Below are 17,279 nucleotides of genomic sequence, written 5' to 3'. Positions count from 1 at the left end.
AATACACAGCGAGGTATCAGCAACTTGGTGGAAAAACCAAGTAGAAAAAATGGCTACAATCCAATGACTGCACCAACAAAATGTTTATTGTATATATGGAGTGTGTAATGCAGAAACCAAAAGTTTATCAGTGCAATTTAGGTTTTAAAATTAAACCAAAGTAACCGAGAGCCACACAAGACACTTCATAAAGACAAAATAGGTAGGATCTAGACAAAACCAATTAAAGTGCCAAAGAACTTGAGCCACAACACCGTATCTTTCAGATAATATATGAAATTCATGTGTAGGAGATGGGCTGCAGCTAAAATTTAGCAAATAGGTTTACGATTCACACAATAGAGGGCTTAGGCTAATAAAGAGAAGCAGTGTTAATCCTGAAACTTGGGATCAGAGGAAGCAGAAGTGTGTGGAAGTGTTGGCAGCAACCATGGGCAGGCGACCTCATGTGCTGATTATTCCATTCCCAGCACAAGGACATGTTGCTCCCCTTATGAAGTTTGCGTACCAGATTTCTGATCATGGGATCAAGGTCACCTTTGTTAACTCAGACTTCATACATGAAAAACTGGTGGCTGCACTGCCAGATGAGGATGAGGCTCGGAGTCGGATAGGGCTAGCCTCGATCCCAGATGGACTGGGTCCGGGGGAGGATCGAAAAGATTCGCTCAAGTTGACAGACAGTATTTTTAGAGTCATGCCGGGTCATTTGAAGGAGTTTATGGAGAAGGTTAACAACTCGAATGATGATGAGAAGATCACTTGTGTTATTGCTGATTCAGCATTTGGGTGGGCGCTAGAGGTTGCCGACAAGATGGGGATCAAGAGGGTCGCGTTTTGCCCCTTTGGACCAGGAAGCTTGGCTTTGGCATTTCACATTCCAAGGCTTATTGAGGCCGGACTTCTAAATAGTACTGATGGTATTAACACTTAAACTTGCACATATCATATTTCTAAAGTTAAATCTGTTGTTTATACCTAATTGATGAAACATGAAGATTTCTAGTAATTGAAAACAAGTTAAGAGACTAAAGCTAATAGCCCCTGAAAATTCAATAAAAATCGGGGGAAGTAGCTAAGTATTTTCTTGGTTTTGATGGAAATTAATAATTGTAATATCTTTGCAGGATCTCTTTTGAACGACGAGTTGATCTGCCTGGCAAAGGATATACCAGCCTTTAGCAGCAACAGATTGCCGTGGAGCTGCCCGAGTGATCCAACCTTACAAGAGGTCATTTTCCGACTTGCTTTCAAAGACATCTCAGCTATTAATCTTTCCAATTGGCTTATTTGCAACTCCGTTTACGAACTTGACTCATCTGCTTGTGACTTGATTCCCAACATATTACCAATAGGCCCGTTAATTGCAAATAACCATCTGGGTCATTATCCTGGAAACTTTTGGCCTGAGGATTCAACTTGCATAAGCTGGCTCGATAAACAACCTGCTGGCTCAGTCATTTATGTTGCCTTTGGAAGCCTAGCGATCTTAAGCCAGCACCAATTCAATGAACTAGCACTGGGTATTGAACTTGTAGGCCGGCCATTTTTATGGGTTGTCCGATCAGACTTCACCAATGGATCAGATGCTGAATACCCTGATGGTTTCATAGAGAGAGTTGCTGAGAATGGAAAGATTGTTTCATGGGCACCCCAAGAAAAAGTTTTAGCTCACCCTTCTGTTGCATGTTTCTTATCCCATTGTGGATGGAACTCAACCATGGACGGCATAGGCATGGGAGTCCCCTTCCTATGCTGGCCCTACGTTGTAGATCAATTCCATAACCAGAGTTACATATGCGACAAGTGGAAGGTGGGCTTGGGGTTGAACCCAGATGAAAATGGATTCATATCAAGGCATGAGATTAAGAAGAAGATCGAAATGTTGGTTTCTGATGATGTTATAAAAGCAAATGCAGAGAAGTTGAAGGAAATGACTAGAAAGAGTGTGAGTGAAGGTGGATCTTCTTACAAGAATTTCCAAACCTTTGTTGAAGTAATGAAACAATGAAGATGTTTCCCGTTGCTACTATATCCAAATGTGTTAAATCGCCATCAACCCGACCCAACCTACTCAAACTGTATTCCTACTGACAGAAATTATATTCTAGACTTCATTAAAGAAACATGAAAATTAGGTGTTGAGATTATTGAGACAAGCTATTGTAGGGACCACCCCTAAGCGTACACGTGGTGGCCTCACAAGGCACTCCTCCATTGGACACGTGGCACTCCAACCCCCTGTCCAGATGTTCACATGGACTGACACATGGCACATCCAACCCTCTGTCCGGACTATCACGTGGACTGACATGCGATGCATACCCCCCTGTCCGGATGTCCAATCCGAACCCAGTGGCTAACGTCTCAAACAAGATTCTTGACTGTGTCTTGCGGGCAATCATTACTCATTTTACCAAAAGCATGCTCAACATGACCTTCCTGGGTCACTTCAGGCGACCTGCCACGACCTACCCTGCGCCGCCTACAGAGTGAAAAGACAAGGATGACGGCAACTCATCCATCCAGCAATCTCTGACAGCCGCCTGCAGGATAATGATGGCTCTGTCACCCTCTAAGCACCATCATGACAGCCAAAAAGTCTTCCCACCATTTAAAGAGACAAAACTCCTAGCACTATAAAAGGCCCCCACACAGTCAAAGAAGGGAAGGGATTCCTAAGGAGAAGGGCCCCATAAAAAATATCAATATGCTAGAGAGCAAAACTAATAAAAGTATCGGAGGGTGTGTCCGGACCTCCTGTCCGAACATCTTTTGTAGGTCAAAAGAAGGAAGCATCATCTTCAGTTGAAGAGGCGAGTACATCAGGAAATTGAAGTGGTCTTGGTAACGCAGCCTTCAACAGCTATGATAAAAATTTCATAGATGATCTGCTCATTGTGGTTCCATGAATCTATGTTATGTAGGGATTAAAGATTTTAATTTTTTAGATTCAATATGCTTTGATACCAATTGAAAGTATGAATCTTGATTCCTGAAATTTATGAAGGGTGAAAAGGTAATAATTATTTTACGTCTTAAAGTTCAATTTTTCACAAATAATATTTTCTTCGATTAATATGAAATATTTAGATATTAACATGAATTCTAACCACACAAAAGACATGTATTAGACATAGAAAATCACCGACAGAGTTTACCAAAAGCTCTACAAATATATCACCCATAAATTCTACTAAAAACTCTACAAATATAAAACCATAAGTTTACATGAAACAGAAGTTCTGTTTTCCTAGGTCTGTGTCTGACACAGTTGACACTTTCACATGTCTTCACATCCATGCACAACACATTACACTCCTTCGTAAACTTCTCAATACCTTGATGGGATGTAATTAACCACCATAAACAAATTTATGTCAACAATGAGGTTCTTGAGAGTGATGGAAGAAGCCTAGGGTTTTTCGTCTTGTTGTGTTTTGCCCTTTTCTTTATGAGTGTGAGAGAAAATTCATCAGCATGGGAGTGAGGGACTCCCATGGGTTTCCGAAGGGAGGTAAGAGTTGGTTTGCCGTTGAATCCAAGTCTTTCAAAATATCCATTGAAGAGATCAGAGGAAGGCTAAGAGGAACCATCTGGGAAAGGAGCAAAGGTCTCTCCTCCTGGATAAGATTTGGAGAAAAAGGCTTAAGCCTTCTGTTGGAAGGTGTGGAAGCTTGGTGCAGAGGAGAGTCTACCTCGAAGCTTTTAAAAGTTTGGGATGAAGGAGCAAGAAAATTCAGTCTAGAATGTCGTTCTAATGCGGCTGGGAGATTTTTGCTCTGCTCGGTCAGAGATGCGAAAAGGAAAAAGTTCTGTCTAGTTTTTCCTGAGGGAAGTGGCTTAGTAGGGGGATGGTTCTTGCTGGCTAAGAATTTGAGGGCTCTTGGGGTCTCTTCCACAGAAGGGAGGATTAGCTTCCAGAGTGTGCCGTCCATGGGTAAGGAGGAGAGCAATGCCAATACCTCAGAGAAAGGGTCAGGTTCGTATGCAGAAGTAGTTAAAGGGAAGAAAGGTATGCCAGTGGAGTCTATGAGGGTGAACCTAGGGGAAAAGGCAATAATGTATAGGGAGGAACAGCTTGGGCATTGCCTGGTGGGTTGTTTCGGTGGTAGTTCTGAGTCTATCCCGTCATTGCCTTCTTTGAAGAGATGGGCGTATGAGGTTTGGTTACTGAAAGGGGAGATAAGAATATTCAGGTTGGGTGGGGCCCTGGTGTTGTTTGTGTTTCAAAACAAATGGGAAGCTGATATGGTGCTTCTTAGAGGGAGCAGACGTATTAAGGACAGAGAGTTTCTATTGCAAAGGTGGGGACCGGTAGTGGGGTGCACTTGGAAAGAGAGCCAGGAAGTGTGGGTAAGAGTTGTAGGCCTTCCTCTTCATCTGTGGAGTAGGGAGGTCTTCAAGAGCATTGGAGACTGCTGTGGAGGGTTTGTAGCTGTGGATGAGGACACGACCCTCTTCTCTTAGCTGCAGTGGGCTCGGATTTTGGTTAAAAATTCGGGAATGAAAAGGCCTGGAACAATGGAGGTGGAGGCTGGTAACACTAGGTGGGAACTTTGCTTGTGGTGGGAAGCCATTCCGAGGGTGTTGCAGGATGGGTCATGCTTGCGGATGCAGAGAAGAAGTGAGTGGGAGGTTAGGGATGAAGGTGGGGGAGCCTCACGCGCTGAATCTAGAGTACGGGAGCCCAAAGCAGATTTTCAAAAAAGGGAGACTGAAGTGAAGGTGGCGTGTGGCAGAACAAGCAGGATGGATGGCAAAGAATGGGGCAGGGAGTTTGTTGACTCTGCAGTGGGCTGCTCAGGGAGTGGGCCTGGGCCCAAGACTGGCAGTGGGGCTTTTTTAAAAGGGGATGGAGGGCTGTTTTCTAAGGAAGGTATGGGTTGGGCCGAAGGCCCGCCCCCTCTCTGCCCCAAATTGACGGGTTGGACTAAGGGGATTGAGGAGCTTTCTGGGCTTTTTAATCCTGAGGCCCATTTGGACCTTTTAAGGGAGCCCGTCCCTTATAGGGCTCACCCCGAGTCTGTCGGGATCCTTACGGAGCTGGAGCAGGAGATGTTGGTCGCGAGTTGCGTCGGCGGCATGGAGCCTTCCCTCGGCCATCGGAAGCCCGCTGACGACGCGCTGTTGAACGAGGCTTCCAGGTACCCCCGTAAACTAAAATCCCCTAATTTCTCTTTGGGGTGTGGGGCTTTTTCTCCTTCTTCTCCTTTCTTAGGGTCGGATGGCGCTGCGGTGGGGAAAGTGGGAGTGATCAGTGGTTTGTTTGGGGCCGTGGAAGAAGAAAGGAACAGGGACCTCTCGGTTCACGAAGATGGAAACATGTCTCCGCGAGCGTCGGGTGATGAGGCAAATGGGACTGATTTAGCCATTGTTCCTTTTGGAGGGGTTTTAGAAAGCCCATTAGTGGAGACGATGGCCCTTCAGGTGGAAGTGGGGGACGAAGAGGAAGTATGGAGCTCCAGCTGCCTTGCGAAATTCAGTCACTGCTTGGGCATGCCGACAGTTGGGTTTGAGGAGGAGATTCTATACCTGTTGAGAAGAATGAAGGGGAGAATTGAAAAGAAAAATCAGGGTAGGGAGAATAAAAAGACAAAGTCTTCTGTCACAAAATCCATTAGGGAATTAAAGAAGCTGGAATGGACAGTAAGCTATAAAAGAGCCAAGCTGGCTTCCAATGAAGGCAAATTTGGAGGGGATTCAGGATCAGGGATTAAATGAAGATAAAGATCTTATCTTGGAATGTTAGAGGGGCAAATGATAATGAGAAGAGGAAAATCATTAAGTCTGTAATAAAATCCAACAAGGTGGACGTGGTGTGTTTGCAGGAGACAAAAATCAAGGACATGAGTACGGGGATTGTTCGTAGCCTTGGGGTGGGAAGACATATTGACTGGAGAGCAATTAACTCTAAGGGGGCAGCTGGAGGTGTTCTGGTGTTTTGGGACAACAGAGTGGTTGATTTGTTGGAGGTGGAAGAAGGGATTTTTTCAGTGTCATGTCTGTTCAAGAATTGTATGGATGGGATGAGGTGGGTCTTCACTGGTGTTTATGGGCCGGTGTGTAGAAGGGATAGAGAGGTTTTTTGGGAGGAGCTTGGATCAATAAAAGGGTTATGGAGAGACCCTTGGTGTGTGGGGGGAGACTTTAATATGATTAGATACCCGGAAGAGCGTAGCAGGGGAGGTGAGTTATCTGCTTCAATGAAAAGATTTACTGAAGTGGTAGAGGATTTGGAGCTAAGGGACTACCCCTTACAGGGGGGTCTCTTTACTTGGCGAGGGGGGTTAAACAACCAGTCTCAATCTAGGCTTGACAGGTTCTTGGTTACGGATGAGTGGGACAGAATGTTCAATGGAGCCATGCAGGGGATTCTTGCTAGACCAGTCTCTGATCATTCTCCTATTCTTCTTGAGGATGGAGGTTTGAAGAGGGGCCCGTCACCATTCAGATTTGAGAATATGTGGTTGGAGGAAAGGGGATTCATGGATCAGTTGAAGAGCTGGTGGGGCAGTTTATCTTTTACTGGGTCTCTTAGTTTTGTCCTGGATGCAAAATTAAAAGCCTTAAAAGGGCTATTAAAGACTTGGAACAAAGAAGTTTTTGGGGTAATTGAGACTAAGAAGAGAGAAGCTCTCAGCCAGGTGGTGTACTGGGATACAGTGGAGAATCATTCAACTCTGAGTCTGGAGGATTGTGAAGCAAGGAAGGAGGCTCAGGAGGCTTATAAGACATGGGTGCTGAGGGAAGAAATTTCTTGGAGACAGAGATCAAGGGAATTGTGGTTGAAGGAGGGGGACAATAATACCAAATTTTTTCATAGGATGGCGAACGCGCATAGTAGAAGAAACTGGTTGTCAAGGCTGAAAGTGGATGATTGTTGGCATACGGAGGAGTTAGAATTAAAAAATAGTGTGGTGGGTGCTTTTAATAATCTGTACTCTGAAGAAGGAGGATGGCGTCCTGGTATTGAGGGGTTGCCCTTCTTGAGATTAAACAACTGTGAGGCTGAGGGGCTGGAAATTCCCTTTTCGGAAGGGGAGGTGTTCGTGGCACTTTCAGATCTAGGCAAGGATAAGGCCCCCGGCCCGGATGGCTTCACCATGGCCTTCTGGTCGTTCAGTTGGGATTTAGTAAAGGCTGAAATAATGGGATTCTTCAAGGAATTTCATGAGAGGGGTAGATTTGTAAAATCTCTTAATGCAACTTTCCTTGTACTAGTCCCAAAGAGGGGAGGAGCTGAAGACTTGAAAGACTTCAGGCCCATCAACCTTGTAGGTAGCCTCTACAAGTTGCTGGCCAAGGTGTTGGCCAACAGAATTAAAAAGGTTATGGGGAAAGTGATTTCAGAGTCTCAAAATGCCTTTGTGGAGGGTAGACAGATTTTGGATGCAGTGCTGATTGCAAACGAGGCTGTGGACTCAAGGTTGAAAGACAATGTGGGAGGGGTGTTATGCAAGTTGGATATAGAGAAGGCTTATGACCATGTTAGCTGGAGTTTTTTGTTGGCCGTTCTTAAAGAGATGGGGTTTGGAGAGAGATGGATAAAGTGGATTGATTGGTGCATTTCCACAGTGAAATTTTCCTTGTTAGTCAATGGGTCTCCATCCGGTTTTTTCCAAAGCACGAGGGGGCTAAGACAAGGAGATCCCCTTTCCCCTTATTTGTTTGTGATTGCCATGGAGGTTTTTAGTAGTATGATGAGAAGGGCGATTAGTGGGGGTTACTTAGCTGGGTGGAAAGTGAGTGGTGGGAGGGGTGAGGGGATGCATATATCGCATTTGTTGTTTGCGGATGATACGTTAGTCTTTTGTGAGGACTCTCCAGACGAGATGACATATCTAAGTTGGCTCCTCATGTGGTTTGAGGCCTGTTCGGGGTTGAGGATTAATTTAGAGAAGAGTGAGATAATCCCGGTTGGAAGGGTGCTGAATATAGAGGGTTTGGCTTTGGAGTTGGGGTGTAAAGTGGGAGGTTTTCCCTCTAGTTATTTGGGAATGCCCCTTGGGGCAGCTTTCAATTCTTTGGCGGTGTGGAATGGGGTTGAAGAGCGTTTTCGTAGAAGGCTTGCTATGTGGAAGAGCAGTACATATCTAAAGGGGGTAGACTCACCCTAATCAGAAGCACTATGTCCAGCATGCCTATTTATTTGATGTCTCTATTTCACTTGCCTAGAAAAGTAAGGATGAGACTGGAGAAAATTTAGAGGGATTTTCTGTGGGGTGGGGGAACTTTAGCCTATAAACCTCACCTTGTAAGATGGAACTTGATATGTTTGGAGAAAAGAAAAGGTGGTCTAGGGGTGAGAAATTTATCTTTGATGAATAACGCCCTATTGTGTAAGTGGAATTGCAGGTTTGCTAATGAGAGAGATGCATTGTGGAGGAGTGTAATTAGTCTAAAGTATGGCGTAGAGGAAGGGGGTGGAGTACTCGGGATGTGTTGGGAAGAAATGGAGTTGGGCTTTGGAAAGCAATTAGGAAGAAGTGGGGGCTTTTTGACGGCAGGGTAGCCTTTCATTTGGGTAATGGGCAAAGAGTGAAATTTTGGAAAGACAAGTGGTGTGGAGATGGGCCTCTTTGTGAGTCTTTCCCTTCTCTTTTTTCCATATCCATGTCAAAGAATGCTTGGGTTTCGGATGTGTGGAATCCGGTTGGTGATGGGATTGGCTGGACTCCTCTCTTTGCAAGGGCGTTTAACGATTGGGAGATTATTTTGTTGGAACGGTTGTTGCAGAAGATCCAAGCTTTCAGGGTTCAAAGGGAGGAGGAAGATAGAGTGATATGGACAGCTTCAAAGGATGGGGTCTTCTCAGTTAGATCCCTTTATTCTATGATGGAACCGGGGGGTCTTTCTTTGTTTCCTAGTGATAGAATTTGGAGGGCAAGAGTGCCTCCCAAGGTAGCTTTCTTTGCTTGGGAGGCTTCTTGGGGCAAAGTTTTAACTCAGGAGCAACTTCAAAGGAGGGGGTTCTCTTTGGCAAATAGGTGCTTCCTCTGTTTATCTGAAGAAGAAACAGTGGATCACCTCCTACTGCATTGTATCAAGACACGGGTCCTATGGAACCTTCTTTTCTCTCTTTTTGGTATATCTTGGACTCTCTCGTGTTCAGTGAAGGCAACCCTTCTTGAGTGGAATGGAGGGTTTGTGGGAAAAAGACGCAAGAAGGCTTGGCAAATGGCGCCGTTATGTATTTTTTGGACAGTTTGGAAGGAGAGAAATAGGTTAGCGTTTGGGGATGAGGACCTTTCGCTTCAGAGGTTGAAATATTCTTTTGTATGTAATCTTTGGTATTGGGTCAGGGGTTCCCTAGCAGAGAGTCATTCTTCTCTTGTAAGTTTTATAGACTGGATAGGCTCCTAGTTAGGAAAGGTGGTGTGTATACTCCCTGTATACTTAGAGGGCACCGATTTTTTGTGTTTCCTCTTTTCGTTTAATATACTTCTTTTACTTATCAAAAAAAAAATGGAAATGCATAGGAAATAATGATTGTTCTAATATGTATTTAAAACATTTGACAAAATAAGGTATATTTATACTTAGAAAACCCTAGCAAGCTCAACCAATAACACACAAATGAAAAATGACAAAAATAAAAATAAAAAATAATTTCAAACACTTGTGCAAAATTGGTTTCTTCCGCTCAAAAGAGTTTCATCATACAATAAACTCAAAGTACATCATTTAATATTATTATTCACCCCAACAAGCTCAATCATACTTACTTGAATGGTCTTAAATATGATTTCATGATAATTTCATTTTTTCAAAGGCCAATGTAAATCTCAAAAAAATACTTAGAGATCTCATAATATTTGGGGAAAAAATAATTGTCAACTACAACTTTGTAGTCAAGTTCTTTTAGTTAGTTCTGTGTCTTCCTATTGCTTGATAGATTTTGAATTCACAAATCCAATGATTACTAGTAAATCTTCTAAACAATACCTCTTCGGTGCTAGAGAATTTTGCTAGAATAGGGTACCTTAATAGATAATAACAATCAAACTCTAACTAGCTATTTATATTTTACTTGAAATTTTAATGATAGTTACTATATCATAAGAAATTATTAATAAAATATCTCATTACTTCCAACTCATTTATATGTAGTCATTTGGGGTAAAAAATAATTTTCTTAAAAGAGATTATTAAATTATTGAGAAAAAAAAATAATAACATTTTGTATCTTATTACCATTTTTTAACTTTTTTGAAAAATTTCCTTTTTAGTTTCAATTTTTAATTGGTAAGATCCTAAAATCAATTTTTAATTTGATATATTATATTTATTGATAACTAAAGTCTAAAATTACTCGTTTTCACCAATTTCTAAAATTCATCCAGGGTTATTGTAATGCTTCTGTTCTAGTTAGAAAAATTCTTGTCTCTGCCACCGGCTGAGTGAATCAATGCCAAGGGTTTGTCCTTGCTGGTTTCTTAATCCACTCTGCTTGGAAACTCAATGATGAAGGTCTGTCCTTACTTTGGCGACCACTTCCATATCTGTGATTTACAAAGGTGGGTGCATGCAGGGCTGAACTAAGAGGAAAACGGGATCATTCGAAGGTATAAGATAGAGAAAAAAAAATCAATACAAGGGAAAGGAACCAAGAGCTCAAAACCATATATGCAACTAGAAAAAGAGACTAGCTGCATAAGGCCCTACATAAAGAACAAAGTAAACTAGAGATGACTTCCCAAGAATATATGCTAAAGCATTTGGAGTACTGTTTATATAGAAGCATTAATTGAATACTATTAAGGTGAAATCTAGCCATTGCATGTCCAAATTTTCATTTCCCTTCATTGTCCAAATCTAGCATCAATCAGGCTCAACATCAATACAAGCTTGTTTAACAAATACATGCATGGGATATGAACAAAGAGCTCAAACCATTCATGCAACAACAAAATGAGGCTAGATACATAAGAGGTTGTAGGTTAAAGACAAAGTAAACAACCGATGATAACTTCCTCGTAATATACCTTGCAGCTCTTGAGAATAAATCCATAGGGTATCAGCAACTTGGTGGAAAAACCAAGTAGGAAAAATGGCTACAATCCAATGACTGCACCAACAAAAAGTTTATTGCATATATGGAGTTTGTAATGCAGAAACCAAAAGTTTATCAGTGCAATATAGGTTCAAAGCTACACCAAAGTGACGGGAGAGCCACACAAGATGCTTCATCAAGACAAAATAGATAGAAGATAAAACCAAAGTGACAAAGAACTTGAGCCACAACACCATATCTTTCAGATGACGTATGGAACTCATAAATAGGAGATGGGCTGCAGCTAAAATTTTAGCAAATAGGTATACGATTCACACAATAGAGGGCTCAGGCTAATAAAGAGAAGCAGTATTAATCCTGAAACTTGGGATCAGAGGAAGCAGAAGTGCTGGCAGCAACCATGGGCCGACCTCATGTGCTGATTATTCCATTCCCAGCACAAGGACATGTTACTCCCTTTATGAAGTTTGCGTACCAGATTTCTGATCACGGGATCAAGGTCACCTTTGTTAACTCAGACTTCATACATGAAAAACTGGTGGCTGCACTGCCAGATGAGGATGAGGCTCGGAGTCGGATAGGGCTAGCCTCGATCCCAGATGGACTGGGTCCAGGGGAGGATCGAAAAGATTCACTCAAGCTGACAGACAGTATTTTAAGAGTCATGCCGGGTCATTTGAAGGAGTTGATTGAGAAGGTTAACAACTCGAATGATGATGAGAAGATCACTTGTGTTATTGCTGATTCAGCATTTGGGTGGGCGCTAGAGGTTGCCGACAAGATGGGGATCAAGAGGGTCGCGTTTTGCCCCTTTGGACCAGGAAGCTTGGCTTTGGCATTTCACATTCCAAGGCTTATTGAGGCCGGACTTCTAAATACTACTGATGGTATTAACACTTAAACTTGCACATATCATATTTCTAAAATTAAATCTGTTGCTTATACCAAATTGATGAAACATGAAGATTTCTAGTAATTGAAAACAAGTTAAGAGACTAAAGCTAATAGCCCCTGAAAATTCAATTAAAATTGAAACATCTTTGCAGGATCTCTTCTGAACCACGAGTTTATCTGCCTGGCAAAGGATATCCCAGCCTTTATCAGCAACAGATTGCCCTGGAGCTGCCCAACTGATCCAACTTTACAAGAGATCTGTTTCCGACTTGCTTTCAAAGCCATCCAAGTTATGAATCTTTCCAATTGGCTTCTTAGCAACTCTGTTTACGAACTTGACTCATCTGCCTGTGAGTTGATTCCTAACATATTATCAATAGGTCCATTGCTTGCAAGTCATCATCTGGGTCATTATGCTGGAAACTTTTGGCATGAGGATTCGACCTGCATAGGCTGGCTCGATAAACAACCTGCTGGCTCAGTCATTTATGTTGCCTTTGGCAGCTTAGCAATCTTCAACCAGCGCCAATTCAATGAACTAGCACTTGGTCTCGAACTTGTAGGCCGGCCATTTTTATGGGTTGTCCGATCAGACTTCGCCGATGGATCAGTTGCTGAATACCCTGATTTCATAGAGAGAGTTGCTGAGAATGGAAAGATTGTTTCATGGGCACCCCAAGAAAAGGTGTTAGCTCACCCTTCTGTTGCCTGTTTCTTATCCCATTGTGGATGGAACTCAACCATGGACGCCATAGGCATGGGAGTCCCCTTCCTATGCTGGCCCTACTTTGCAGATCAATTCCATAATCAGAGTTACATATGCGACAAATGGAAGGTGGGCTTGGGGTTGAACCCAGATGAAAATGGATTCATATCAAGGCATGAGATTAAGAAGAAGATCGAAAAGTTGGTTTCTGATGATGGTATAAAAGCAAATGCAGAGAAGTTGAAGGAAATGGCTAGAAAAAGTGTGATTGAAGGTGGATCTTCTTACAAGAATTTCCAAACCTTTGTTGAAGCACTGAAACAATGAAGACATTTTCCTACCCAACCCAAATGTGTTAAATCGCCATCAACCCAACCCAACCCAACCTACTCAAGTTGTATTCCTACCCACAGAAATTGTCGAGTACTAAAGCAATGATAAAATTTCATTGATGATCTGGTCCTTGTGGTTCCGTGAATCAAGATTGTGTAGGAATAAAAGATTTTAATTTTTTAAATTCAATATGCTTTGATACCCATTGAAAGTATGAATCTTGATTCCCGATATTTATGGAGGGTGAATATGTAATAATGATTTTATGTTTTAAAGTTCAATTTTTTCACAAAAAATATTTCTTGAATTAATATGAGATATTTTGATATTAACATGCATGATTTCCAATCGCACAAAAGATATGTATTAGACATAGAAAATCACCCATAGAGTTTACTATAAGCTCTATAAATATATCACTCATACATTCTACTAAAAACTCGACAAATATCAAACACAGACCCAATTTGACACTAACAAAGTAAATTCATTAAATACGAAAGAGCAAATACATAAATTTATATGAAACAAACATTCTATTTTCCTAGGTCAGGGGCTGGCACTTACATATGTCTTCACCTCTATATATACAACACATTATGTTCTTTTGTAAACTCCTCAATGCCTTGATAGGATGTATAATTAACCACCATGCACAAATTTGTGTCAAGAATGATATTCTTGAAAGTGATGGAAATGTGTAGGAAATAATGATAATATTGTTCTGGTATGTATTTAAAATATTTGACAAAATAAGGTATATTTATACTTTGAAAACCTTGGTAAGCTCAACCAATAACACAAATAAAAAATGACAAATATATACAGAAATAGTCTCAAGCATGCACTCATGTGCAAAATTGGTTTTTTTTTTCCGCTCAAAAGAGTTTCATCATACAATAAACTCGAAGTACATCCTCTAATGTTATTATTCACCCAAACAAATTCAATTGTACTTGAATGGTTTTAAATGTGATTTCATGATAATCTCAAATCTTCAAAGGTCAATGTAAATCTCAAAAAATATATAGCGTAGACCTCATAATATTTGGAAAAAAAATTGTTAACCAAAACCTTATAATCAAGTTCTTTTAATTAGTTTTGGTTCTTGCTATTACTTTATGAAGATTGAAATAAAAAATCCAATGATTACTAGTAAATCTTCCAAACAATACCTCTTGGGTGCTCTAGAATTTTGTTAGAATAGGGTACCTTAATACATAATAATAAATATCAAACTCTAACTAACTATTTATATTTTACTTGGAATTTTAACGATAATTACTATATCATAGGAAATTATTAATAAAATATTTTATTACTTCCAACTCATTTGTATGTAGCTATTTGGAAAAAAAATAAATTTTTTAAAGATCCTTTTTACTAGGAAGAGATTATTAAAATTATTGAGAAATAACTAGTAAGATTTCTTATTTTCTTCCCATTTTTTAACTTTTTTGAAGATTTTCTTTTTAAATTTCAATTTTTAACTAGTAAGTTAATAAAATCTATTTTTAATTTTTAATTTGATATGTTATATTTATTCATGACTAAAGTCTAAAGTTACTCATTTTCAGCAATTTCTAAAATTCATCCAGGGTTATTGTAATGCTTGTTCTAAGAAAAATTATTGGCTCTGCCACCGGCTGAGTGAATCAAAGCCAAGGGTTTGTCCTTGCTGGTTTCTTAATCCACTCTGCTTGGAACCGAATGGTGAAGGTTTGTCCTTACCTTGGCGTCCACTTCCGTATCTGTGATGTATAAAGGTGGGTTTAGGGCTGAACCCAGAGGAAAATGGGATCGTTTGAAGGCATATAAGATTGAGAAAAAGACCAATACATGGGAAAAGAACCAAGAACTAAAAGCCATACAACTAGAAAACGAGGTTGGCTGCATAAGACCTTCCATAAAGGACAAAAAAAAAACTAGAGATCACTTCCCTAGCTAGAATATATGCTAAAGTATTTGGGAATTATGTAGAAGCATTTGAGAGTGATATTATTAAGGTGATATTATTATGTAGAAGCATTTGAGAGTGATATATGCTAAATATTTAAAAACAACTACCAATTTTGTATTGTAATTAAGAGTGGGGGCAGCCCTTCATTATTCAACATAAGTTGTTAGATAATTAATAATAATTTAATGGGAAAAGGAAATAAATGAAAGATGAAGCAGCCAAAGAAACTGATTCTGCCTTGGTTGGCTACCAAAAATCTTTCTTCTGCTTGACCCCATTTTCATAAATTTCAAAGTCCAAAACTCAAATTTAAACCTTGGTTTCTAGTGGTATTTCAATACTTGAATACATCACAATCTTTTATTTTTTTATATTGTTCATATTATAAAAAATTATGATATATAGTGCATTGAAAAGCATGTTTTCTCCTCAAATAGTAAGTCAATGGCTTAAATTATTATGATTTTATTTTTTTAAGGGGGGCATGTGCCCCTCCGGGGCCCTGACCGACTCCCACATTTGAATCAAAGATGTAAATGAGTTGGATCAAGCAAGTTTATCCAAATAAATAAATAAATGAAAATATATCATGTAGTGGAGTGCAGAGAAGAGACCATAGCATTTTAATATATTCTATATTTTAAATTTTGGAAAGATTTGAGCATAGGTTCATTGGAAACATGTTTGTTTTTGTTTCTCTATTCAATGAACTCATTTTATTATTATAGAAAAAAAAATGTATTCAATTAATTATGACAAAATTTACAATATTTATTTATCTCTAATTTGGCCTTAGATGATTTGAACACGTCTCTATGAAAATGAATATTAATACTTGTTATTGGATAAGCCTATGAATCTTCTTTCTTTTTGTCACGACCTTTTTGGTAGTTTTTATGATCAAGATGATTAGAATCACCCACAAAACAATTTATATTTGGACTATATTTAATTAATTAGATATAGTATGAGATAAGATAAAAAATAAGATAATATATCTTATCCCATATTTAATTAGTAATAGGATAGGATAAGTTATTTTATAATTTATCTTTTCTTATGTTCAACCAAATATGATATAGGATAAGTATTGTGATATATTGTTTGATCTCTTTTTTATATATCTTCCATATAGAATATGTTAAATCCTAAGTTAACATATAGGACACACACATATATATATAAATTATTTTCATATATTAAATAATATAATATAACAAAATTTTAAATATTTTGATAATGAATATTGTTTAAGACAAGAAAATTTTGATTTTTTAAATTGAAATATTTGAATGAAACATAATTTTTATTTAAAACATTGAGAAAGAATATATATTTCAATTTCATTTCCCTTGCTAGTAGCATCAATCAGGTTCAACATCAATACAAGCTTGGTCAACAAACACATGGGATAAGAAGGAAGAGCTCAAACCAATCATGCAACAACAAAAAGAGGCTAGCTACATATGAGGTTCTAGATAAAAGACAAAGCAAACAACCAATGGTAACTTCAGATAATATACCTTGAAGCACTTGAGAATAAATCCATAGGGTATCAATAACTTGGTGGAAAAACCAAGTAGAAAAAATGACTACAATCCAATGGCTGCACTAACAAAAAGTTTAATGCATATATGGAGTGTGTAATGTAGAAACCAAAAGTTTATCAGTGCAATATAGGCTATATAGCTTTAAAATTACACCAAAGTAACGGGAGAGACACACAAGATGTCACGCCCCAAAACCCACTCGAAAGGCATGACAGTCATTTCACACCTCAAACCCAAAGGCTCAAAGTGAAAACGACACAAACTTTCGTATTGTAATTGAAAATTTACCAATTACCAAATTCTTATTTAGAGTAATAGGACAAAATTCTAAAATCTCCAAGTATCAACTTTTAAAAAATTAACACATCAATCAAAGTGTTATTGTCCAAATAACTCCAAATTTAAATAATTTAAACGAAAAAATAAATTTTGACATCTAAACAATGTCCAAAATAAAATTTGAACCAAAATCCTAAGAAAAATTCTCAAGCCTAGCCATCACTCTTCACCCGAATTGAAAGTACCTAAAAATTGATCTTCAAACCCTAAACTTTCAAACCTTCAACCCTATGCTCTCTGATCTTTTTGATCTCTGTGTAAGAGAGTTTTCTAAATTGAGAATATAGGAAAGATATAATTTATATATAGGGGTTTTTAATACGAAAATACCTTTTTACCCTTATTAAATTACTTTAATTAATTAATAATTTCTAAATTATGATTTTACCCTTGGGTTTGGGCCATTACACAAGACACTTGATAAAGACAGAATAGATAGGAGATAAAAGCAACAACACCATATCTTTCAGATAATGAATG

At 39.2% G+C, this 17,279-nt stretch overlaps 2 protein-coding genes across 2 annotated transcripts; both read left to right on the top strand.

Moving 5' to 3' along the window:
* Nucleotides 1-244: 244 nt before the first annotated feature.
* LOC100244932 (UDP-glycosyltransferase 83A1-like) lies at nt 245-3,006 on the top strand. The gene is made up of 2 exons (XM_002281174.5): nt 245-920; nt 1,128-3,006. Exons 1-2 carry the CDS (start codon nt 431-433, stop codon nt 2,009-2,011), a joined length of 1,374 nt encoding a protein of 457 aa, XP_002281210.2. The 5' UTR covers nt 245-430; the 3' UTR covers nt 2,012-3,006.
* An 8,107-nt stretch (nt 3,007-11,113) lies between these two features.
* On the top strand, nt 11,114-13,120 carry LOC100251841 (UDP-glycosyltransferase 83A1-like). Its single transcript, XM_002281226.5, has 2 exons — nt 11,114-11,904; nt 12,064-13,120. Exons 1-2 carry the CDS (start codon nt 11,418-11,420, stop codon nt 12,942-12,944), a joined length of 1,368 nt encoding a protein of 455 aa, XP_002281262.1. The 5' UTR covers nt 11,114-11,417; the 3' UTR covers nt 12,945-13,120.
* Nucleotides 13,121-17,279: the final 4,159 nt, after the last annotated feature.

This window comes from Vitis vinifera, chromosome 17, assembly GCF_030704535.1.
Source record: "Vitis vinifera cultivar Pinot Noir 40024 chromosome 17, ASM3070453v1".
In the NCBI taxonomy this organism is placed as follows: domain Eukaryota; kingdom Viridiplantae; phylum Streptophyta; class Magnoliopsida; order Vitales; family Vitaceae; genus Vitis; species Vitis vinifera.
The sequence above is the reverse complement of the archived record's forward strand: the minus strand, read 5'-3'. Positions and strand labels throughout refer to the sequence as shown.